Source organism: Musca autumnalis, unplaced genomic scaffold (assembly GCF_047663935.1).
Source record: "Musca autumnalis isolate F117 unplaced genomic scaffold, ASM4766393v1 scaffold_4, whole genome shotgun sequence".
Lineage (NCBI taxonomy): Eukaryota > Metazoa > Arthropoda > Insecta > Diptera > Muscidae > Musca > Musca autumnalis.
The window spans coordinates 52,036,389-52,062,177 of NW_027411977.1; the positions used below are offsets into that span (position 1 = coordinate 52,036,389).

At 34.0% G+C, this 25,789-nt stretch overlaps 2 protein-coding genes across 2 annotated transcripts in view; one reads left to right on the top strand and one right to left on the bottom strand.

The window, feature by feature from the left end:
* LOC141404293 (2-oxoglutarate dehydrogenase-like, mitochondrial) overlaps window positions 1–25,789 on the top strand; it is a 99,337-nt gene that overhangs the window by 62,355 nt on the left and 11,193 nt on the right. The gene's annotated exons all lie outside the window — the stretch shown is intronic.
* LOC141404292 (uncharacterized) lies at window positions 1,048–17,777 on the bottom strand. The gene is made up of 2 exons (XM_073987755.1): window positions 9,268–17,777; window positions 1,048–1,867 (listed from the first exon to the last, which is right to left on the bottom strand). Exons 1-2 carry the CDS (start codon window positions 17,091–17,093, stop codon window positions 1,789–1,791), a joined length of 7,905 nt encoding a protein of 2,634 aa, XP_073843856.1. The 5' UTR covers window positions 17,094–17,777; the 3' UTR covers window positions 1,048–1,788.

The window sequence follows — 25,789 nt, forward strand, 5'->3', positions numbered from 1 at the left end:
AAAAATACAACTGCGGTTTTAAAAAGATTAATGGTGGTTTTATCACTTTTATTACTTTTAAATCACACACACAATAAAAACATCTTAAGAAATGCTTCATTACTTGAGCCACATTCCTTCAAAAGTCTGAATTGTTTCCTTCTTAAACGCTTCATGTTTTGTATTCGCGACGAAATAATGTTTTCAGCTTCAAAATATATTTTAAATAATATTAAAATATAATATTTGACATTTCCTTCCAATCGATATTCGTCGGTATGAGTTAACGATTTCTACAATCGGTAACATAAAGTTACAGAATAGGACATTCGTTAACTCAACCGAATATTTTCGTTAACTACCGATGTCGGTTCGTTATTAAAAAAAGTTACAGAATCGCACTACAGTTCATTGTTGTGCTAAAAAGCGATTTCTACAAAATTTTTTGAAAATCGGATAAAATTTTGATATATCTCCAATATGAATATTTGGCTGATTTTGAGTATTTTGGGCTCTATAATATAGCTAATTTGCACATAATTTTGTAGGATTCGTTTTTAGCCATCGATTTGGAAAAGAATTTTTATTCATCGATTGGAAAATAATTGTGTCCTGTAGAGCGATTTCCTGAAAATTCGCCTTCACCCCCCATATAAAGTACTACGGGTTATCGTTAACCGATCGCCATCAAATTTCATATACATATAAGGATTTTGGGTCAAATGGAAACTATTTGGGGGTAGGAGTTCCAAAATAAAAAATGTTTTTTTTTTTGGTCGCTCTAATGTACATTTAAACGTATTTAATGCGTTTAATTATAAATCGAAAGGTCGCATGTTCAATTCCGGCAGTGGGCAAAATAAAAATGTAGGGAGTGAGAACAAATACATTATTATTTGGTGTGAATAATGGTTTAGTAGATGGCTTTCCAAGTAGTTACGACTACCAAAAAGTACTATAAAGACCCGTTACTTGGTAATGGGAGTTTTTGCTGGGTAAAGTTGTATCCAGTCCATTTAGTGTCTATTGTAATTCCCCACCTTATAAATAATAGAAAAACAATAAGAATTTTTAATAAGTAAAATATACGTTTTATTTTCATATTTTTGCAGTTTGATATTTTTTCTTAATTTGCCATTGCAATATTAATAAAGAACTAAAATTATTTACAATAGGGAAATGAAAAAGTTAAAAACTATTCAATATGTAAAAAAATTATCTTAAAAAGAAACAAAACAAATAAATTATTTAATATGAACAAATATAATAAGAAAAAGGTTTCTAATCTATAAAATAAAAAAATAAATTTTAGGGATATTTAATAAATATTGTTAAAAAGTAGTTTTCACAGTATTAAACAACATTATATAAGGATATTTTAAGCAATGTTGTAAATACTCTTAAACAAAGAAGTAAGCAATTTTTAATTATTTTTTTTTTTTTTGTCTTTGGCAAAAATAACTTATTTACATATATTAACAATAACTATAAATAAAATAACATAACATAATTTTTACACAGTTCCACAAGAATGTTGAAGAGATCATTAAAAAATTTTAATTGAAACTTAAAATTTTTTAATTAAACTCAATAATTAAAATCGAAGTGATAGAACAAAAAATTAAAATTAAAACAAATTAAATATAATTTAAACTATACATACATATATACACTCTCAATATTACATAGCTAGAAAAAAATTAAAACTTGTTATAAAAAACAAAATTAAAATGGTTTTATTTGCTGTATTTTTTGTTGTTGCACAAAAAAAGAGTTTCAAAAATAAAATATTTCATATATCAATATATTTTAAAATATTAATGGCCCAGTTATAGGATATGGTATTAGCATGGGTTTGCTATTAAACCAATTATGTAAGCGATTCGATCTGAAACGAAAATGTTCTCAAGCTGAGTATGAGTTAATATTTATAATGTCTTGTAATATTATAAATAATAAACATGTTTTTTGGAATGATAATCGATAATGTGTCGACTAATGTAGCAAATGAATGGAAGTGTAAGTACCAATACATGCACACATACATATTTATTTATTAGGAATCTATATTCGGCTTTGCTTTAATGGGGATATACTTTACTATCACTAATTACTACAAAACCGAGAGTTCTATCGCATTTTTTGATTCCACTTTTGCCACTCTTTGAGTAAATGAGCGATATGTTTCTGAGTTTTGGGTAAAATAGTTGACTGTAGATCCAAGCCCCTAAAGGCAACTAAATAGTCTATTGGATAAGTTTAGGCTCAATTGTCTGAAAGAGATTCTATGCCGCTTCTATCTCGCGCACCCATTTACCTTTCATATTAGGCTATTTTCGGTATTTTTTTAGTGTAAAAGATTGCTATAATTTTTATAATGTATGTTAAAATTCGATTGGAACTTTGGTTAATTGTTATATTTCAACAAAGATCAGTTTCGTTTCAGATTTCCATTTTTGTTAGTAGTAAAATTTTTATGGGTTTTCCAAACCATTTGGAATTAAAACGGCTTTCAATTCGTTTTTATTTAAAAACATTTCTTAACTGTTATACTCCATTAGGTTGTTTATGTCATAATTATTTATTTACATTTTTATGGAAATTTTATTTATTTTTTTAGTTTTAAAACTGTTATACTCGTTTCGGTTTTTTTTTGTAAAATATTGTTATAATTGTTATAATGTATGTTAAAATTCGATTGGAACTTTGGTTATTTGTTATATTTCAACAAAGATCAGATTCGTTTCAGATTTCAAATTTTTAGTACAACTTTTTATGAGTTTTTCATACCATTTGAAATTAAAACGGCTTTCAATTCGATTTAATTTAAAAATATTTCTAACTGTTATACATCATTTGGTTGTTTATTTTTCAATTTTATTTTAATTCTTTTTTAGTTTTAAAACTGTTATACTCTTTTCGGTATTTTTTTGTGTAAAAGATTGCTATAATTGTTATAATGTATGTTAAAATTCGATTGGAAGTTTGGTTATTTGTTATACTTCAACAAAGATTAGTTTCGTTTCAGAATTCACTTTTCAGTAAAGCTTTTTATGGGTTTTCTAAACTATTTAAAATTAAAACGGCTTTTAATTTATTTCAATTAAATTTTAAAATATTTCTAAACTGTTATACTCCATTTGGTAGTTCATTTTTAAAACTTTCATAATTATTTATTTCCATTTTTATGGATTTTTTAATTCTTTTTTACGGTTTAAACTGTTATACGCGTTGTTTGAATTTTATACGGCTTTAAATTTATTTCATATTAATTAAAATATATTTGAAAACTGTTATATGCTATCCTGTTTTTATTTTAAAAACTGTCATAATTATTTATTTTCATAATAATGTGTTTTTCACGCTGTTCCGGGCGTTTTATATACTATCATATAACACTTTTGAATTGTCATTATAATTTGTCATACTAAGTTTTCTGACTTTAGTGAGGTTATATATTGCTCTTGTTGTATTAAAAACATTTATAACTGTTATACACATTTCCTCACTTTAGTCTTTATTTTCTAAACTGTTCTAAAATAAATTCATTTTAATTTAATTTTTTTAACTGTTATACGCCACATTGTTTTCTATATTAAAAACTGTCATAATTATTTATTTTCATAATCATGTGTTTTTTAATAAAAATGTCAACCAGACATTTTATATTTCATATAACACTTTTGAATTATCATTCCTCTCTGATTTTAGTGAACATGTGTAACTGTTATACACCTTTCCTTACGTTAGACTTCATTTTGTAAACTGTTCTAAAATAAATTCATTTTAATTTAATTTTTTTAACTGTTATACGCCCTATTGTCCTCTATATTAAAAACTGTCATAATTATTTATTTTCATAATCATGTGTTTTTTTAATAAAAATCAACTTGCTCAAGCTGTTCCAGGCATTTTATATTTCATATAACACTTTTGAATTATTATTATAATTTGTCTTACTAAGTTTTTGAATTATCATTATAATTTGTCATACTAATTTTTCTGATTTTAGTGAGGTTATATATTGCTGTATTAAATAAAAAACAGTTATAAGTGTTATACACATTTCCTACATTTAGTAAACTATTCTAAAATAATTTAATTTTTATTTAAAATTGTTTAAACTGTTATACGCCATATTGCTCTTTATATTAAAAACTGTCATAATTATATATTTTATTTTTATTGTAGCAATAATTGTTAAAATTCGTTTGGAACTTTTGTTTGTTTTTTTTACATTTCAACAAAGATCAGCTTCGTTTCAGATTTCAATTTTTACAAAAGTTTTTTATGGGTCTTCTCATTTGAAGTTAAAACGACTTCCAGTTTATTTCGATTTGATTAGAAAACAAAGACCAGTTTCGTTTCAGATTTCAATTTTTACAAAAGTTTTTTATGGGTTTTCTCATTTGAAGTTAAAACGACTTCCAGTTTATTTCGATTTGATTAAAAAAACTGTTAAACAGTTTATTTTATTATTTTTAAAACTGTCATAATTATTTATTTCCATTTTTATGGATATTTCAATTCTTTATAGCTTTAAAACTGTTATACTCGTTGTTTGAATTTTATACGGCTATGAATATATTTCATATTAATTAAAATATATTTGAAAACTGTTATATGCCATCCTGTTTATACCCTACACCACTATGTGGTAAGGGGTATTATGTGTTAGTGCATTTGTATGTAACATACAAAAGGAAGCGAGATAGACCCATAGTTCCTTCTAGGGATATACATAGAATCACTTTCTGAGTCGATTTATGCATGTCCGTCCGTCCGTCCGGTCGCATTTGTTGACCGATTTCGCTGAAAATTGGGGAATACCATTTTTTTAGCCGTCGGAAGATCAAGTTCGAAGATGGTATTTTAAGGATCTTAGCCGCATTTGTTGCCCAAACCAGCTGAAATTTTACATTTGAGGTTCCCAATGGTCCACGGTTCGGTATAGTCCCCATATAACGATACCCCCCGATTTACGGTATTTAGACGGTTTTAGCTACATTTTTAGACCGATTTAGCTACAATTTGACATTTGGAGTTCTTAAGTATCAATAAACTTACATAACAAAAGTTGTGGACATAGGTCCACGTTTTGGTATAGCCCCCATATAACGGTACCCCCCGATTTACGGTATTTTGACGTTTTTAGCTACATTTTCAGACCGATTTAGCTATAATTTGACATTTAGGGTTCTTAAGTGTCAATAAACATATAAAACAAAACTTGTGGACATAGGTCCACGTTTTGGTATAGCCCCCATATAACGGTATTCCCCGATTTACGGTATTTTTACGGTTTTAGCTACATTTTCAGACCGATTTATCTATAATTTGATATTTAGGGTTCCTAAGTATCAATAAACTTATATAACAAAAGTTGTGGACATAGGTCCACGTTTTGGTATAGCCCCCATATAACGGTACCCCCCGATTTACGGTATTTTGACGTTTTTAGCTACATTTTCAGACCGATTTAGCTATAATTTGACATTTAGGGTTCTTAAGTGTCAATAAACATATATAACAAAACTCGTGGACATAGGGCCACGTTTTGGTATAGCCCCCATATAACGGTACCCCCGATTTACGGTATTTTGACATTGTAAGTCACATTTCTAGACCGAATTAGCTATAATATTACCGATTTTCGATATTTTGAGGATTCTAGCTAAAATTTTTAACCGAATTAGGAGTTATTTGGCATTAAAGGCTACCATCAAAAACTGTCAACATAGGCCTATGTTTTATTATAACCCCTATATAACGGTACCTCCCAATTTCTAGCCCACCAAAAATTGTCAATATACATAGTTAGATATAGGCACCATAAAAAAGGGCCTTCCGAATGAAGCATTTTATGTACATTATCTGACATTTTAACGTACCCACTTAAAGTTGGGGACAGGAATGAAAACCAATTATTCCATTTTAGTTCAGAATATTTTATGGTGGAGGGTATAAAAAGTTCGGCCCGGCCGAACTTAATGCTTTTTTACTTGTTTAATTTTAAAAACTGTCATAATTATTTTCATAATCATGTGTTTTTTAATAAACAAATACAACTTGCTCAAGCTGTTCCAGGCATTTTATATTTCATATAACACTTTTAGTGAGCCTATAAATTGCCCTTATTGTATTACAAACATTTATAAGTGTTATACACATTTCCTTTATATAGTCTGTATTTTGTAAACTGTTCTAAAATAATTTTAATTTAATTTATTTTTTTAAAGTTTGGCGTATGACAGTTAAAAAAATTAAATTGCTTTTTATATTAAAAACCTGTCATAATTATTTATTTTTATGATTATGTTTTTTTTTTAAATAAAAAGGAAAATTTGAATTGTTTTTATATAAAAACCTGTCATAATTATTTATTTTTATGATTATTTTTTTTTTTTAATATAAAAAAACCTTTCTGATGTCTCTCAACTTGTTCGCACTGTTCCAGACGTTTTTTATTTGATATAACACTTTTGACTTGTCATTATTGGTCTGTTCCAGACGGGAACACGCACTAGAATTTCGGATTTCAGCAGGGTTTCAAATGTGCATTATTTTATAATAAAACCCTTTTAACTGTTATACACATTTCATTAATTTAATATTTATTTAGTAAACTGCTACAAAAACTTTAATTTTTGCGTCAACTTTTTTATTTTGAAAACGTTTTAACATTTAACTGTTTGTTTACGTTTATGTATGATATAACACTTCCATATTGTCTTTCTTGTTATTTTATATAACAGTTTTGTAAATCATTGTCATATGGAGTTTTCGGATTTCATTGAAAAAAGAACATTTTTTTTACTGTTATACACAGCCTTTTCCTTTTTTAAGTTTTAATTGAGAATTTAGAATATTGGATATTTAATTAAAAAAAAAAAAATATGTTAAAATTTACCTTGTTTCATTAAATAAAAATCTTTTAACTGTTATACACATTTCATTAATTTAATATTTTTAGCAAACTGTTATAAAAATTTAAATTTTTGAGCCAACTTTTTTTTTGAAAAAGTTTCATCATTTAACTGTTTGAATACGTCTATATATGATATAACACTTCCATATTGTTTTTTTTTTTTTTTTTGTTATTTTATGTAACAGTTTTGTAAAGCATTGTCATATGGAGTTTTCGGATTTCATTAAAAATAGAACATTGTTTAACCGTTATACACAGTCTTTTATTGTTTTAACTTTTAATTAATAATTTTTAAAATTTGATATTTAATTTGAAAACATATATTATTTTCTTGAATAAGCCTTTTTCTAATACAACAATTAAATATTTCTCGGTTTGCATTTTCATGCACTAAAATGGAATGCTTTTAGCAGTTATACAAAGTCCTATAAATTTGTTCAATCTTTGAATCCTTTCATTTTTAAATTATTATTCATTTGAAAAAAAACTGTTCTATTCTTGATTAAGTATTTTTAAATGTTCGAAATTGTTATATCTTGTGTAACACATTACACTTTTTCTGGGTTGTCTTTGGGGAATTTGAAAGTAGATGTATTTATTTTATATAGACATTTTAAATTTCCGAAAACTGTTATATCATACATAAACTGTTCAAAAGTTTTGATACTTGTTTTTAATACAATTGAATTTATTGAAAAAGTAATTTAATTGTTCAAAACCGTCTTCCGATATCTTGTATAACACTTTTATATTTTTATACTTGTTTTTAATACAATTGAATTTATTGGAAAAGTAATTTTAATTGTTCAAAACCGTCTTCCGATATCTTGTATAACACTTATATTTTCTGGGTTGATATTTATTTAAAAATGATTGTTTTTATTTATTTTATGATTGTTAAACTTTCCGAAAACTTGTTTGTAATTTTTTTAATATTGAAAAAAATACATTTATGAGTTTTTAAACTGTTATAGATTATATAATCTACAGGTAGAAAATTAACTTTTTGTATGTTTTTTGTTTAATTTTTTTGTTTGAATTTAGGTATGCTTACTTATTTTAAGATTCAAAATTGTTATATTACTAACTGTTATATCTTGTGTAACACTTTAATATTTTCTGGGTTGTCTTTGGGTGATTTGAAAGTAGATGTATTTATTTTATATAGGGCGTTATTGAATGAAAACTCACTGTGAGTTTTCTCTCTCTGCCGTTTCAACTTGAACGAGAAAGTGAGAATAACCCCTATAGAATTTTTAAATTTCCGAAACTGTTATATCATCCATAAACTGTTCAAAAGTTTTGATACTTGTTAATACGATTGAATTTATTGAAAAAGTAATTTTAATTGTTAAAAACCGTCTTCCGATATCTTGTAAAACACTTTTATATTTTCTGTGTCGATTTTTTTATTTTAAAAAAATGTAATTGTATTTATTTATTTTATGATTGTTCAACTGTCCGAAAACTATAATATTTTGTATAACACTTTAATTTTTTCTTATTTGTAATGTTTTCAATATTGAAAAAATACATTTATGGGTTTTAAACTGTTATGGATTATATAATCTACATATAGAAAATTTACTTTTTGTATGTTTTTGTTATTTTTTTATTTGAATTTAGGTATGTTTATTTACTTTAAGATTCAAAAGTGTTATATCGTATATAAAACCCTTTGAATATTTTCGATAAATCGTAGAAGTCATCTTGATATTTAAGTTATTTCATAACTATTATAACGAGTTTTATTAATACTTTTGAGATTTTATTATTTTTATTAGTTATTTTTTCTGAAACTTTTTGAAAGCCGTTCTATTCAATAAGGCCATTAATTTTTGGTGCATTATTTTGTTTTTAATTTGTTTGATTTTTTTTTTCGAATTTCAAACAGTTTTTTTATTTTTCATTAATTTTTAGCATATATCGAATTCGATTGAGTCTGAACTTTTTTATTAATTTATATTTTTTATTATTTTGTTTTTATTTTTGATATTTCTTTTTCAATTTGTTTAATGAATTTATATCGAATTCGATTGAATCTGAACTTTTTTATTAATTTATATTTTTTATTATTTTGTTTTTTTTTATTTTTGGATTTTTTTTCAATTCTTTTAATGAATTTAGTGATTCATATTTTAACTCATTCCTGCAACTGTCATATTGCTTTCGCTATTGATTGAGCATCACTTCACAGCAAATAAAACCATTTCAATTTTCTTTTCTGTTTTTCACAAAGTCACATAAATTTTCAATTATGATTTTTTGTTCCTGCACCCACTCGTCTTCAGAGTGTTTAGGGTTTTTGTTTAAAAAACATTCCCATTTATGGTTTGTTTTTCTCTATTACACACACTTACACCATATTCCATATACTATACGAACGCCTTCGAACCCTGTCTGCCCGCTCCTCCTCCTCCGCAATTTGTTCATAGTCAATTTCTAAATATTCCTTGGCACCAAACTGCACCTTACGTCCGGTGTATTTTTTCAAATAGTTAATGTGCGATGACACCTCAATGCCATCGATATCAATCAAATAGGATATACTGGTAATTCTCTCCTTTATGCGACCACGTCTCCAGCGTATTTGAGTGTTGCGACGATAACGCTCCCCGTAGAGTACATCATCACCAATGTTGTATTCTTTTTTGTTTATGCAGGATTTTAGGGGTTTCTTTTCCTCTTCAACTTCCTTGGCCTCTTCGGCGTCCTCTTCCTCTGACTCATCATCGGTGACATAGGCAATGGCTTTTTCAAGGGTCTCCACCTCGGTATTGACCGGTTCCTCATTGGAAACATTGTGGCCAAAAAATGATGAATCACATATGGAAAGTTTTCGCTTTTGACGCTTAATAATAACTTTATTCTTAACTTTGCGAACTTTCTTTGGTTTGTCATCACCACCAGCTGCACCCGATTCTGATTCGGAAATTTCTGTTGTAGATCCTGAACATTCTTCACTGGCACTGGTCACATCCGTATCGATTTGTGGTGTTGCAATTTCAGTCTCACTTGGTTTTGTTTCGGTGGAATCTGTTGATGGTGGTTGGGCTGATGGTGGAGCAGAAACATTGGTATCCACGCTAATTACTGGTTCTTCGCCGGTTTTAGCCTTTTCTTTGGCCTCGGATTTTTTGGCCTTATCTATGGATGTCTGTCTTATGATTTTTTTAATAATTATTTTCTTTTTCAACTTATCACCCGGTTCATGGGGTATTTCGGCAGTTTGAACCGGTGCCGGAGTTTGATTTAATTCAGGCATATTTGTTGGGGTTAGGTTATCGGTATCTTGGATCTGATTTTGCTGTTCACTGGCTAAGAGGGTGGTGGTTGTTGTTGATAATTTTTTGTCTACTTCTGCTGGTTGTTGTGTGTCTGCTGTGGCGTCTTCTTTACGACTAATGGAAATTTGTGGAGAGCTGTTGATTTTTGTAGCTGCCTCCTCTGCTGTGCTAAGTGGCGACGTTGTTGATGTGGATTGTGTTGGTATTGGTGCTGTTGTAACCGTTAATGGTGTATCATTAACGGTGGTAGTTGTTGTTGTCGCTGATGTCAATCTCTGCTCCGAGGAGGTCGTTTTTGCAATATCTATACGATTAGAAGGTTCTGTGTCTAATGCTGGTGATGCTGGTGTTGTTGTCTCTGACACTTGCTGCTCTTGTTTTTGCAAATTTTGCTCCAATTTTTCTTTGGATTCTCCGCTGGAAGTCTCCAATTTTATTGATGTTCCTGTGCTGGTTTTATTATTATTGTTCTCCGTGGGTTTAACTATCACACTTGACTCCTGTAGCAGATCATGAAAATCTGAGCTACCACGATTCCGTTGACTGATACTGCTTGCCTCACTCTTGGTATTTGAACTTTCGAGCAACGACAACGTTTCAGCCACATTGGCTAACATACTGCTGCCAATAACATTATTCTCGAATTTAGCAGTTTCGAAATTCTTTGTAGTTGTCGATTTTTGTTGTGGTTCATTTGTCGCTTCGTTGGAGACACTTGAGTTTTCTTCTATTGTTCGACTATTCTCTGATAATGGGATTGATGGGGGTTTTTCATTGATGATGATTGTCGCTAACTGCTGCTGTTGTTGTTGTTGTTTCTGTTCATCGATCACTAATTGCGTTGGTAAAATTTGATTAGATTGCAATGAAGAAGAAGAAGAACCTGTCGTTGTTGTTCTCGTTGCTGGTGGTGGTGGTGTTGGCTTTTCATCATTTGGCAATGTTACATCCTTGTTTTGCTTCTGATCACCCTCAATGTGAAACGATTTATTAGATGCCATCGATACATTGTCAATCACATTGTCGTTGTTTTTATCACTACTGGCTATTGTTGTTGTTGTGCTTGTCAATTGACGCGTATCATTTGTTTGCGTTTGATTCTTATCATCGTTCGCTTTTGCTGTAATCGATGAACGTTTTACTTTAACAATTTTCGGTTTTGGCGTCACTTCCGACACATTACCGGATGTGTTTAGTTTACCGGTGATTAATTTCTTCTTAACAATAGCTTCTGAATCAGATGGACGTCTTTGTATGGCACCTGGTGTTGCCAATTTTACGGCAGGTTCTATTTTTGATCCTTCAACTGCTGCCAAAGATGCTCGACGTGAAGTTGCACCCACAGTTTTGGTTTTGGCCGGAAGTTTTTTCTTTGTTTTCAGGGATTTTTCGTCAAAAGTATCGGCTAGTTCCTGGGCGGGCATTTCTTTCTTTTGGTTTAAAGTAAGGCTGGTGTCTTTGGGATGATCAACAATTGGCGCTACTGCTGCTTCTAAGGGTGTATTTTCTGGTTTTGGAGAAATTTCTTTTGTTTTCTGAGGCGTTTCGAGTACTTCGGGTTTTGGAGAAACATCTTTAGCCTTTTGAGGCGTTACCAGAATTTGGGGTTTTGCAATTGTTTCAACATTAGCAGCAGATTTATCAATGGTCTCCAAGGGTGGAGAAACTTTGTTGGTAGTTTGAATTTGTTTTTGATTTGTTGTAGTTAAGTCTCGTGATGGCGATAATTTTTGGATGCTGTTAGTAGCAATTATTGCGGGCGAAGGTTCCTTAGACCCTGTATTATTCTTGTCAATTGAAGATACTGAGAGGTCTTTTGGAGAAGCATCATCATTACTCTTGGCGTCCCTTTTCATTTCACCATCAATAAGTAAAGACGTCAAAGGACCATTTATGTTGGGCGCCATGCTTGAATTTGTCGCTGTAGCAACTGCAGATTCCGAGAGGTGTTTCATATCACTTGGTTTTGCTGAAAGATCATCACAAATTTTAGAATCTTTTGTGGATTCAATTTTCGTTTCACGTTCATTAACAGAAGAAGTCAAAGGACCATTTATGTTGGGCGCCATATTATCATTCACAGGCTTGAAATTATCATTTGCTTCCAGTTCCGATGATTTAACTGCAGTTTGTGAGGAACTCCCAGTTATATTTTGATCATTTACATTGGGCGCCATCTGGACACTATCATTCACATGTTTTGAGTTATCATTCGTTGATTTTTCTGCATTTTGTTTAGAACTTTTAGTTATATTTTCCGTCACTTCTTTTGAATTTTTATTTAAAATTTTGGAATTTCTACGAACTTTTTCTTTATGATTAACCTGATCATTTGTTTTTGCTTTCTTTTCACTTGGTTTATTTTCTTTTGTTACATCTTCTGTTGATTTATCATCGGCTATTTGTTTTGTTTTGGATTTTGGTGAAATTTTACTTTCATTTTTATTTGAAATATTTTTGGATTTTTTATTTTGATTTTTCTTAGTGGTTGATTTTTCATCGGTTTCGATTTTCACTTCTGATTCGGCGGTTTTGAGTTCCAATGATTCACTTTGTTTATTATTCACTTTATCGGCTTCTTTGGCATTTTTCACTACTGATTCGGCGATTTTGAGTTCCAATGATTCACTTTGTTTATTATTCACTTTATCGGCTTCTTTGGCATTTTCATTTTCTACCTTAAGGTCTAATGATTCAAATTGTTTATTGTTTACTTTATCTGGCACAGCTGATTCAGTTGAAATTTCCTTGGTGTCAAGGTTCTTCGAATTGCCATGTTGTTCCACATTCGTTTCCATTTCCCCAACTTGACTCTCACTTTTATCCGTTTTATCCAAAATTTCCACGATTTTTGGTTTACTATCATTTTGCTTAGATTGAATTTCCTCCTCCTTAGGTACCGTTACTCCTCTGTCAACTTCATCTACACTCTTCACATTTAAATCCTTCTCTTCCCTATTCTCAACATTATCTTCGTTTTTATTCTCCTCATCTTCGGGAAAAATGATATGTTTTCTTATCCTTTTCACAAATCTAAAGTGTGTGGGGTCATCCTTAGATTCCTCTGAAGATTCAGCAATTGGTTCGGCGATTTTATTACGTGTTGCCAGCGGCAAACTTGTGCCGGTAGCTTGATTTTCATTCTCCTCAGTACTGTATTGTTTGAGAACACCCTTAACTTCACTAAGCGAAGCTGTAATGCGTGCCTTTAAACGATTTAAACGTTCTATGGGATCTTCACCGTCTTGGGAGTCTTGAGAACGTAAACGTCTTTGTCGGCGTAAGCGAGACGATCGATCTCCAACTGAGTCATCCACAGAAAGGCTCGCTGCTTGTGTGAGAGAATTTCTGGAGGAGGACTCAATTGGTGTAGCAATGGAATTTGGCAAGGTTGTTGTTGCTGTATTTCTTATGGCACCCAATGAAGGTGTGTAACTACGACCGCTGCTGGTACCTGTGCTAAGTAGAGAAGAAGAAGAAGAATCTGCACCATAACGTGGTGAAATGTCACTGCTGCCATGTCTTGTGGTGTGATCTTTGTCATATTTGTTGCTATGAAGAGAGTTATCATTACCATAACGGGATGTCACATCATTGCCATATCTTAATGAAGTTAAGGCGCTACTATCGTTGCCATATCTGCTCGATGAAGGACTATCTTTATTATAATGGGAAATTGAGTCATTGCTGTGTCTTTTGGAATTTAGTTTGAAATCGTTGCCATATCTGTTCAATGAAGAGCTTGGTTCTTGACCTTTTCTTGAGGGTAAATCATATTTTGAGCTTGCCACTGAGTTGTCATGACCATAACGACTACCTAAAGAGTTGTTATCATTGCCATATCTAAGTGAACTTAGGGAGTTGGTATCATTGGCATATTTACTACTCGCGCTGGGAGTAGAGCTTCCAGAATAAGATTTCGTTGTACCCAGACTTTCGATGGATGGCCTTCTTGTTGCGGAACGTGTGTTATCGGTGACATGTCTCAATGTGGGCGTTGAGCGCCCTGAGTTATTGCTATCTGTCGAAAGCCGCCGGCTTGTTGAAGCTGCCGCATAGTTGTGATCAGTTGCTGGGGATTTCAATGTATTTGCGGATTTATTGCGATCATATGCTGCAGATGATGATTGCGTTGGACCGTTACTTGTCTCATATTTCCCAGTAGCACGCGACGCGGGAGAGGGAATTGTGGGCTGGGCAGTAGCCCCACCGCCACTTTTATTACTTTTCATTTCGTATTTCATTTCTATCACTTCTTTATCTTTAACATTTGTTACTAAATTTTCTTGTTCTACTACTGTTACTTCTTTTTCGTTAACCGTTTCCCCACGTATTATGCTTATATGATCTTCATTAAGTTCCGGATGAACGCCGCCCGCACATACATTGCTATTTTTCAATTCTTTTTCAACGTATTCAAGCACATCTAATTTTGGCAATAATATTTCACTATAATGTGGAGAAATGTCGTGTGACGTAAGCTGTTGTTGTTGTTTAGACACGCTATCGTTAAGGCTAGACGCGTTTGCTTTATGCGCCGCACAAGGTGGAGGAGAGTAGTTTAGTTGGTTTTCACCGAGACCGATACCACCACTAACCGCCGTTCCACGATTGTTATATTCTACAGCGTTGTTTCTTTCAACCGTTATGGTCAACGTATCGCGAACATCTGAGCATTCCACAATTTGGGCAACCTGCGGATTGCAGAGATCATCAAGATCACGTTCATGGCGGCGCCGTTGTTGTGCTCTAATTCTCTCGGTATTTTGAACACTTGTTGTTCTTGGGGGTGTTGAGGTTGAGGCGGCGCGTAATATGTTGGCTACTTCCTCGTCAATATCGTCGCCATCATCATACTCATCATCGGCATCCTCTGCCTCAGCAGCATCGCCCGGCACGCCCGACAATGTCAGTCGTTGTCGATGATTAACCATAGAATTTCTAATATTTGCCAAGAGCGACGAAATATTCTCATTTTGTGTATTAATAATGACATCTGTTTCCTTTTGTTGCTCCGCACTCTTAATTATTCCGGGACTGATGGATTCCATTCTCATTTTTGGGTAGACAGCAGATTTTGCATTTTCTGCTGCTATATGAACTTGAGCCAACGCATGTTTTTCATTTTTTTGGCAATAATATTTTATGTCAGATTGCGGCGTTGTTGGCGAATATTTTTGCGTCATGGACCTCGCTGTATTGCTTTCAATAATCTTGTTTACATTAGCTCTGGAATCGGTATTTAAAGAATTTACGGTAAATTGTTGTTTATTTCCATTGTTAATAAACAACATGTGTCTGACAGCATCTGTCATTGTTGAGTGAATTTCACTTGATTGAGGGAATTTCCTATAGAATTTTCGTACCACGCGTTCTTTAAATGGAAATTTGCTTAGCGGTTTGTCATCATGATCAACATCTAGCAATGTGTTAGCAGTTTGTAATGTTTTGGGAATTTTATTTAATTCGTAAAGCTCTTGTATTTCAAGGGGGTTTAAATTTAATAACAATATATTTTTGGCGGAATTTCTAAGAGGAAATTTATCTTTCTCCTTTTGCGTAATTAGGGGAAAATAATCTTTCCGTTTGTTATTTATAAGGTATCTTTCGGTAATTGAAGTCGCCAAAGGGAATTGTGTTGGTGCTTCATTGCCCACTAACTCTTTGGTGGGGAATTTGTTATGTTTTATTTCCTTAGAAACATTTGAGGTTAGGTTGAGTATAAAATTCGGGGAAATAGCTGGGATCACATGTTGTTGTTTTGCCGGCAAATCTCCCGCGTTGACATGTTTACTGTTATTCAGTGTTATATTGGCATTTTCCTTTAATTCACATTCTGACGTTTCAATGATTTTTTTATTCTTTTCATATTTTGAGGTTATGTTGTATATCAAGCTTCTTCTTTCATCTTGCAAGGACTTTGTTAGTTTATTTTTATCGAAATATTCTAAATTTTTATAGAAAACCTCCTTGAATGTTTGCAAATGATAAGGAAATCCCAATGAATTTTCTTGTTTCTGGCATGGAAATTGTTTCTCCATACTGGTCAGTACAATTTGTGGCATTTCCACATTTTTTTCCAAGGGAAAGGTTTTTGTTGTTTGGCTAAACTCCAAATTTCGTAAGGGAAATTTAGTATGCAGCACATTTCTGCTAACAGTTTTAGTATTAATAAAAGGTTTTAAAATGCCCGACAAATCCATTATATTTTCTTTTAAAAATGTCTTCCCCACGATTTGCTGTTCGTGTGTTACATTTTCATTTATCACCAAACTTCCCAAACTTAAGGGAAATTCCTTTCCATTATGTTTTGCCTTGAGGGGAAACACCTTCGCTTTATAACTGATTTCCACTTTATCCTTGTGTCTCTTACTCAATTTTCTATAGGCATAATAATTTTCATCTAATTTTGGTAAATTTTCAAATTCACCTTTTCTTAGAGGGAATCGTTTTCTTCGTTGATTTATCAATAAATTTAAAGGGAAGTGTGTTCTTTCTTTCTCATATTTCCCATGATCTTCCTTAATTTGCAATTTATCCACATCATCTTTCAACCACATACTCTCCCGTACAAGACGCCATTTCAAATTGCACCATAAATTATTATCATTGCAGAATGTGCTCTCGACATCGTCATAAATATCTCTCAAGGGAAATGTCAAGCAGCAATTCTCTTTGTGTTCATGTTTTTGACAGGGAAATATTAAGGCTGACGTTGTTTCGGATATACTTTGTTGTTGGCCGCCAGGTGAGTCATCGATTGATTTCGATAATTGTATTGACGCCGTTGATGCCGCCTCCGCCGCCGCCGGCAATACATGAACGTCATGATTAGCTTGTGTCAGCATACCATTATCAGTGACGTTTTGTGTCACACGTATGTTGTTTGAATTTGGCATTTTGGCCAATGAATTGGAGGAATTGGTGTTTATGTTTAAATAGGTTTTTGGAGATTCAGGCAACGGGGTTTGGGAGGGGGTTTCTTTTGCTGTATTCAGTGATTGACCTATTTTTAGATTTTTATCAACCGTTAGTAATAAAATTTTACAAAATGTCTTTCTCTTTGTTTTTAACTAAAAATCTCTTTATAAATTTTCACTCTCTCTCTCTCTCTCTCTTCTTCTATTGTCAATCACTCTCACAATTAACTTTTAGCAGCAGTATTTCGTATTTCTGTTTCTATTAATAACGGTATTCACACTTTTTCCCCGTCCATTTGAATGTCTTAATAAAATATTTTTTTGTATTATTTTTCACTTGTCTTCACACAAAAATTTTGAATAACAATATTTAAATATTTTGAAACTATTTGTTGTTATGTTTTTTTGCGATTCTTTCGTTTATTGTTCCCGTATTCACTTGTCCATCATCATCACAAAGGGAATTGGTCGCACCACAACACCATCATCCGCAATATAAAAATTTTCATTTCGTAAATAGTCTCGCCGCGTATTTCAATCATATCGTCTGCATAAAAAAATTACCACTGAATTGTTGCCGTTATTTATGTGAACAATTGCAATTGCACATTTTGGCTTCTTCTATCCTGTTTTAGCTAATCAAAAATTCTTTTTGCTACTTTCCTCGCTGTGAGATTTTATTTTTATTTTGTCTTTTCTATAAATTCATTACCAATATAATTTAATTGCAAACAAATTTTCTTTATAAATGTATGTAATTGTGTGTGTGTGTTTTACATTATTGGCTGGTTGTAATGGTTCGGGTAATGTCTGACAATGAAATTAGCGTGTCAAGTTGTGGTATAATAATGTAGGAAAGGTAAAAAGTGCAAAAATCTTCAAGTTTTACCAGTTTTTACTCGAAAATAGGGATTGGTAAGTCGACTTTCGCTTAATCGACTTTTTGCAGTCAAAAGTCTAAAAATAGTAGTCGACTTTTGTCTGGAGGGAAAACGCATAATCGATTATCTTGTGATCGATTTTCGAGTTTGCCTTAAGCTGGGTACACATTGTCAGTTTTGAATGACAGCTTTGTTGTTGCTTGCTAGTGTGGCCGTCCATTTTTGTCATTTCTCATGCAACCTCAAAATGTTTTGTGGTTGCTGGACAGTTTGACAGTTATCGATAATTGCGAAATATCGACATTCAAAACTGACAATGTGTACTCAGCTTTAGATTGTTGACTTGGCGGTTATACAGTTTCCAAAGAAAAGTTAAAAATCGACGAGTAATCGATTTGTTGCGGTTTGGAAAAACTCAAAAATCGACGAATAATCGATTTGCTGCTGTTTTGAAAAAGTTGAAAGTCGAGTTTTAGGACAACTGAAATAATCGACAGACCAAATAATCGCATTTTTGGTTTTATAGCAAAATCGAAAGGTACTTGAGAAAATTAAAAGACTTAATTCAATATTAAACATAATAGCTCTGTTCTGCCTTTAAATGCAAAAAATCTTCAAGTTTTTCCACTTTTTACTCGAAAATAGTGATATGTAAGTCGACTTTCGATTAATCGACTTTTTGCAGTCAAAATTCTAAAAATCGTAGTCGACTTTTGTCTGGAGGGAAAATCGCATAATCGATTATATTGTGATCGATTTTCGAGTTTGCCCATAGATTGTTGACTTGGCGGTTATACAGTTCAAAAGAAAACTCAAAAGTTGAGGAATAATCGATTATAATCGATTTGCTGCGGTTTTGAAAAAGTCGAAAGTCGAGTTTTAGGACAACTGAAATAATCGACAGACCGAAAAATCGCATTTTTAGTTTTATAGCAAAATCGAAAAAAATCCATTATTGCTTTCCGTTATCTATCCCCACTCGAAAAGTATTCCCTTACATCAAAAATTATACATATGTACGTTGTGTATGTTGTGCTCTATTTCTCTCTGTATTTTGAACACATGCTGTTGTTGTTGTAGCAACGCAAATATGTTCGTTCGTATTATTTCAGTTATCAGGTTATGCTTCCTCTGTATCCAGACTGAAGAATTCTGCAACCTGGGCTGGTTGCGTCCATAAGAAATCAGGAGACAGGTGAGTGGGGTTAGCTGGACAGATAAACATTTGCAGTGTATCGTGGGCCCCAATCCACATGCTGGACATGTGTTGGGTATCGTGGCGTCAATTCGGCCCAATATGAATTGAGGCAGGTGCATCGTCCGGTTCTTAACTGGGCAGCTGATGTTCTTCTGCTGCGATGGATGGGGGTGGTCTCCAAGTGCGGCATTCACACTGCCGTTGGTCTAGAGGTTCTCTTTTATACCGTTTGACCTCTCTCTCTCTAGATAATGAAGATCTCTCCTGACGTACCTGCGATAACACCTAAGCAGGTACTACATCGACAACATCTTATTGTGCTGACGCACCGGTAAAATATTCTTCTCCTCATGAAGATGGTCCACTGGTGTCATGAGGAGGCATCCTGTTGCAGTCCTCAGGGCAGCATTCTGGCATGTTTGAATCTTCTTCCACTGCGTAGTGCAAACTCTTGCAGACCGCGCTGGCGCCGCATAGCTTACCACAGACCGGCCTATTGCATTGTGGGTGGTCAACAAGGTTTCCTTGTCAGCTTCCCAAGTGCTGCTGGCCAGCGACATAAGCACCTTGTTCCTACCTCTGATCTTATCGGAAATAGCTGTGGCTTAAACATGCTATCGAACGTTACACCCAGTATTTTGGGGTAGTTAGCATCTACAACATCGCTCATCGTAAATTGTGGTGGTACCTACTCGGCTGGAAGGGCTCTTCTTATACGGCGTACACAGAAAAAAATCCGGCGATAAAAAAATGATCATATTGACGAAATTCGATAAAATTATTTGATTACAAAGTAAAAATACAACTGATAACATATTTCACATATTGACTAAAATATTTATCGATTTTTTTATATTGAACTGATAAAATGGAATATGTGTAATATTTTGATAAATATTTTTGTCAATATGTGAAATATTTTATCAGTTGTATTTTTTACTTTGTGATCAAACCATTTTATCGAATTTTGTCAATATGACAATTTTTTTATTGCCGGAAAATCGATAAATTTTTGATTGAATCTTTGAATTTTTTTATCAAATGGCAAAAATTTTTTTCTGTGTAGCACACTTCTCTTCGCCCTATCACTCTCGGGGTGCTCTATGAACAGCCGGTTAAAATAACACGCGCACCTCTTTGGGTCAGTTGCTGTCACGCCGTAGAAAGTAACTGCTGTTCTGAATTCCTTCTTCTCCGGATTCGAGAGTTATTCAACCGTTGCCTACAATTTACTTAATCCTGCACCAATGTTGCATTGCTTTAAGAGTAAGCTCTCTAACTCTTGGGTCTTCAGGGTTCGTACGACGAAGCTCATCACGCTCATTTGGTCTAATTTCGTGTATTCGACCAGCAGGTATGTAGCGAGCGGCTGCTGCAGTGATGATGTCCCCGAAAGTTTTCTCAGTTACCCGAGGATCTGAGATAGATTGGTAAATTCTCTGAACCCTTGTCAATCGGCTTTCCCATGGTTCAGGAAAGTACGGCGTTCAGAGGTTATGAAATCGGGTGGTCTGTTTACGGAGATGATGCTACGGATATGGGCTGAGCTAAGGAAAATGACGGATTGCCAGAATACGTCATTTATCAGGCCTGTAGTGCGATTCTCTAACTCATTTTTTGAGTTACCGACAAAAATCGGTAAAATTAAAACACAAAATTATGAATGAAAAGTTCAAATAAAAGTTGACAACACTCTTGTTAACGGTATAACTTTACGACTGCTTTTTATTCGTCGCTAACTTACCGAAAAACATCGGCAATTACCGAAATTATAAGCATTTTAAGTTTGTCGGTAACTCAAAAAATGAGTTAGAGTATCGCACTACTGGTGATATCTGGCGAGCTGTGGCAGTCTCCTCTAATTCTCGTAGGAGCGTCTTCATTCACCGTGCAAACCGTGGTTATCACCTAGGACGGAATGTCAAAGCTCGTGATGATATGGGTCACTAGATACAAGCTCAAGCGAGATAGGTATTTACTGGACACACCGGTGTATCAGGAAGGCAAGTCCTCCTCCTCCCAATCCCACGGAGGGCGGTTCTATGCACCGGATTGACTCGGAGGAATCTTCGACCAGGGCAGTCATCTCAACAATAATGTGTTTGTGTTCGTGTATTTTTTTCACCATGGGAGCAGCAATTTGTCCCGTAATGCCGGCTCCGAACTCTTCAGGTCCGTGCCGGTATAGAGATGAAGCCCGGACTAGTATGCATCTGTTCCGTTTGACAGATCTACATCCACCACCTGTCAGTATCGGTGAGATGTAATGGATGTATGGAATGGGTGCTCTGGCCTTAGTCACACCCGGGATTACAACGATAGGTATGTTGCTGCTTGCTGCGTCAGAACATCACCCAGTGCGCCTTCAACGTCGTCGTCTGACTCAATCCTTGCCCTAAAAGAATGTAGACTGCTGCATCATTTCGAACGTAGTTGAGGCAAAACTACTCTGGTTTGTCGTGGCTGCTGAGGCTTTTCAGCGGTTGTAGATAGATAGCCTGGTTGGAGGTCATATCCTCTACATGGTGATTAGGATGTCTCTCAGGGTATCACCCGAGTAGGTACTGCAACGAAAGCCTACCATTATGTTGCTGTACCGGAAGAATCGTTGTCTCCACATATCGATGGTCTACTGAAGATATGAGGAGGCACCCTGTTGCAGTTCTCAGAGCGGCATTTTGACAGGTTTTAATATTTTTTCATCGCATTGCACTTACATAAGTGGACCACAGTGGCGCCTCATAGACAATTGAAATCAGTGCTCACCTCTGCAGTCCATGTAGTGAACAGAGTACCCGTACATTTAGTGGCAGATATGTATTTGCGTAATCCTCGGGAGGAATAACTTGGCAAGATCGGCTAAATATGAGTTCAACCTTTTACAATGACATTATGGACGGTACCCGGCGCCAATACAATGTACAATCATCCGCATAAGTTACGATCCCAATGCCGTCTGGATGGGTTGGCATACAAGAGAGGTAGTGGCTTAACAGTTTTAGAGATATCACTCCACCTTTGGGAACTTCTTGTTCCAATATACGGGTCTTGGACTTCTTGTTCCCAAATTCCACGTTCGACGTCCACGGATATAATTGATTACACTTTGCAACACTGAAAATGCAAACAACTTCTCGTATGCATTTTTTGAAAGTACATATTTAGACTATAAAAACCCTAGTAGGGTTTTGTCCTGTCAGATCCAGTTCGGATTTTATGGCCTCATCTAAACCGGGCTAAATCTACACTTTTTTGCATTTATCAGGCCTTTATCTCAGAAACGAATAGGAATTTGGCCTTGCTGCCTTTAGCAATATTGTAGCCCTAAACTAGTAGAACTTATCTTTTGAGAAAACCGCAAAACATCAACAGCTTTTGCTCGCATTTCGGATTTCACTACATTATTGGCATTTTAATTAAATCGTCGTTGAAAAATATACTGAAAACAACAGCATAGAGGCATTTTACAACAATGACATGTTCTGAAGAGTTGTGTATAACATTCCAGGGAATATTTTTCCAAAAGAAAATATTCAGAAAAAATTAACGGGAGATACGGTGCGAAATGTATAAAAATTGTGTATTTTGTCCATATATTTTGAAATTTGAGGCAATAAATGTAGTTTTTCGAGTTTTTTATTTCTCCAAATATTTTATTCTTGTCCTTATCTACAAATTTGCTTCAGAGGTCAGATGAAGATTCGCATTGGTTTCAGAGATATAGCCCCGAATTTCTTTAAAAACTCAATATTTAATCATGTTTAGATGGGGCCATAAAATCCGAGCTGGATCTGACACAACAAAACCAAACTAGGGTTTCATGTCGTTTGGGTCTGTACTTTCAAAAAATCCTGAGTTCGAATTGTTTGCGCAAGATCACCTTAAAAATGTTGCACTGTGTTATCCAACGTTTCAAACATGGACGAAAGGTATGTAATCTGCTCAATGTTCTAAAACAGCGTGAAGTGCTTGACAGTATCAAAGGTTTTTGATAAGCAGCCTCTGGTGGAGTTCTCGACTAATATGTGTGGAGATTGCGTACAACGCTGTTGCCGTACTCTGCTGATTACGGTACCCATGCTCATTATAGGCAACTGGGATGGCTATTTCTGGCGATTGGGAAGGAGTAAAGCCTCAAAAATCTATGCCACGGGCGATAAGAGCAAAATCGGTCTGTAAAGTTCACCTTTCCAGGCATCCATCCGGCTTCAATATTGCAACTCTTCAGATGATTTTACCATTTGCTCCGCTTATGCTTCCCGACCAACCTGTTAACTTCCAATGTCAGCTCCCTGACTCTGGTGTTACTGGGGTTGGCTCGACGAAGCTCATTTGGGAAATTTGGTCTAGCTTCGGGTATTCGAACAGCGGGTTGCTTTTAGCGAGGACTGCGGGGGTATCTGATGAGGACGACTTACTGGGACTGTGTCCACGTAACATAAACATTGTCCCTGTCGTAGTCTCTTACACGGACGAATACAAAGCAACACCTAAGATGCACCCAATCCAGGCATCTATTGCCTCCATCCTAAGTTTGAGTGTGGTGGATGCGAATGGGGTAGGGATAGGTAATGGAAAGCAATAATCGATTTTTTGATTTTGGCCTAAAACTAAAAATGTGATTTTTCGTTCTGGCGATTATTTCGGTTGTCTTAAAACTCAACTTTCGACTTTTCCATAAACGCATAAAATCGTTTATAATCGACTATTCGTCGATTTCCAAGTTTTCTTTTAAAACTGTAAAATCGCCAAAAGTGTAAAACCGCCAAGTCAACAATCTATGGGCAAACTCGAAAATCGATCACAAGATAATCGATTATAGGTGTGTACGATAACTTTACCAGGAATAATTACTCAGCAAGTTCCAGCAACCTCTCTGAATGAATTTTACTCTCTCAAGCAAGAAAAATTGCAGAAAGTTATCGAACAACATTATGCAAAAACTTTGCAAGATAGTCCTTGTTTTTGTTTCTTTTGATAATTTAAACCAATTGGAAAAAAAACATAAATTTTAAAATTGCATTTGACTTATTTAAAGCAGTAAACCTATCCACAACGCTTTAAAATCTAAAAAAATGTGAAATTTTCTTGGTCACAAATGTTAACATTACAAGTTGTTTACATTTAACAGCTGATTAAAAGTCAGCTGGCCGAACTTACAAATTTTTACGGGAAAAATGTTTCCAGCAAAAATTTGCAAGTTCTCACTCACAAATCTCTCCGAACTCGCTCTCTTTTGCTGGATAAATTTGTTATCGAACAGCATTCAGTAAAAATTTGTACGAATTTGTAAAAATTTTTGGGTTATCGTAGATACCTAAGCTGTGTTCCTTTACTTACCTGAGGTTACCATTTTTACCATTTGTTACCATTTTAACCTGCAAAGCGTTCCTTAACCCCAAAAAGTGGTAAAATTAGCAGCCATTTTTAAAAGAGTGAGAGAGGAGAGAGAGTACTTATGTATTTCTCTTCTACCACAGGCGACCAGACAAATGTCTGCTGGCAAAAAATGGCAGAACTGATTTTTCGACTTTTGTTTGACGATTATTTCACAATGAAGAAAAAAAATTGACGAAAAACAGAAGAAAAAGTCGAACGCTGACAAAAATAAATTAACAAGTAAAAAAGTGTCAGTCGGCTTTGCCGACAGATATATACCCTCAGCCAATGTGAAGTGAAACTTTAACCTACGGTCAGATCGAATGTATTTAACTTCTCTTCAGAATTTTGTGGCCCTTTTTGGACATTTGAACTTGCCGACAAAAATCTGGATTAGGAATGAACTGCACTAAGACACAAATGTTGAACTTTTGTGGGTGAGGGTACCTTAGGGAAGTCCGGTATGGTCCATTTTAGAAGTTAAACTAAATTTTGACAATATATAAGGAGATCCAAAGTTTGGAAAAAATTGGTTGCCCCATTCAAGTGATATCGTCATAGCATTTTGGTCATAGCGAAATGAAACTAAGTTTGGATATAATATGACGAAGACCCAATGTTGGACCAAATCGGTTGAACAGCTCGAGAGTTATCGTGCTCTCCGACCGCCACATATAGTGACATAGGGGTTTTTTACACCTTCGGGCTGTTTTCCCAAGGAATATGTACTTGCCGCTGAAAAAAACTTTTACCGTCGTAATGGAGGTAGCGAATGCAAATCGCTTCAACAATTTGTACCGTCGTATGGAACAGTTAATACAAGTTGTTGCAACAAAAGTCGAAGCGAATCGAGAGCAGGTCCCAATCTGAAGATATCCGAAATTTTGTGTGGGAGGTACCCGAAGGAGTGGACCGATTGGGGTCTAGAACCATTATTTCGATGAGGCACATTTTGCCCGTATGAAAGTGCCCTTTCTAGCCTAAAGGTTGAGGGTATAAAAACTGTGAAATAAAAGACGAAAATTAATTTTTTATGTTTCTTTTTGACATTGCTACCAGATCTACAATTTTTCCGTTCCATTACTTTTCTGGTAAAAATGTTCATGAGAGAGCAATTTTGACACTTTTCTCTTTTACCACTCTTACCATTAAAAAAGTAAAGGAACAAAGCTCTAATCTATGGACAAACTAGAAAATCGATCACAAGATAATCGATT

Bases quoted from the DNA above. Each gene is read 5' to 3' on its own strand.
- LOC141404292 (XM_073987755.1), bottom strand. From the start codon at position 17,093: ATGCCAAATTCAAACAACATACGTGTGACACAAAACGTCACTGATAAT. The intron at 1,868-9,267 runs GTAAGTGTGTGT...TTTTCGTTTCAG, and splicing joins TATAGTATATGGAATATGGT to ATCGAATCGCTTACATAATT.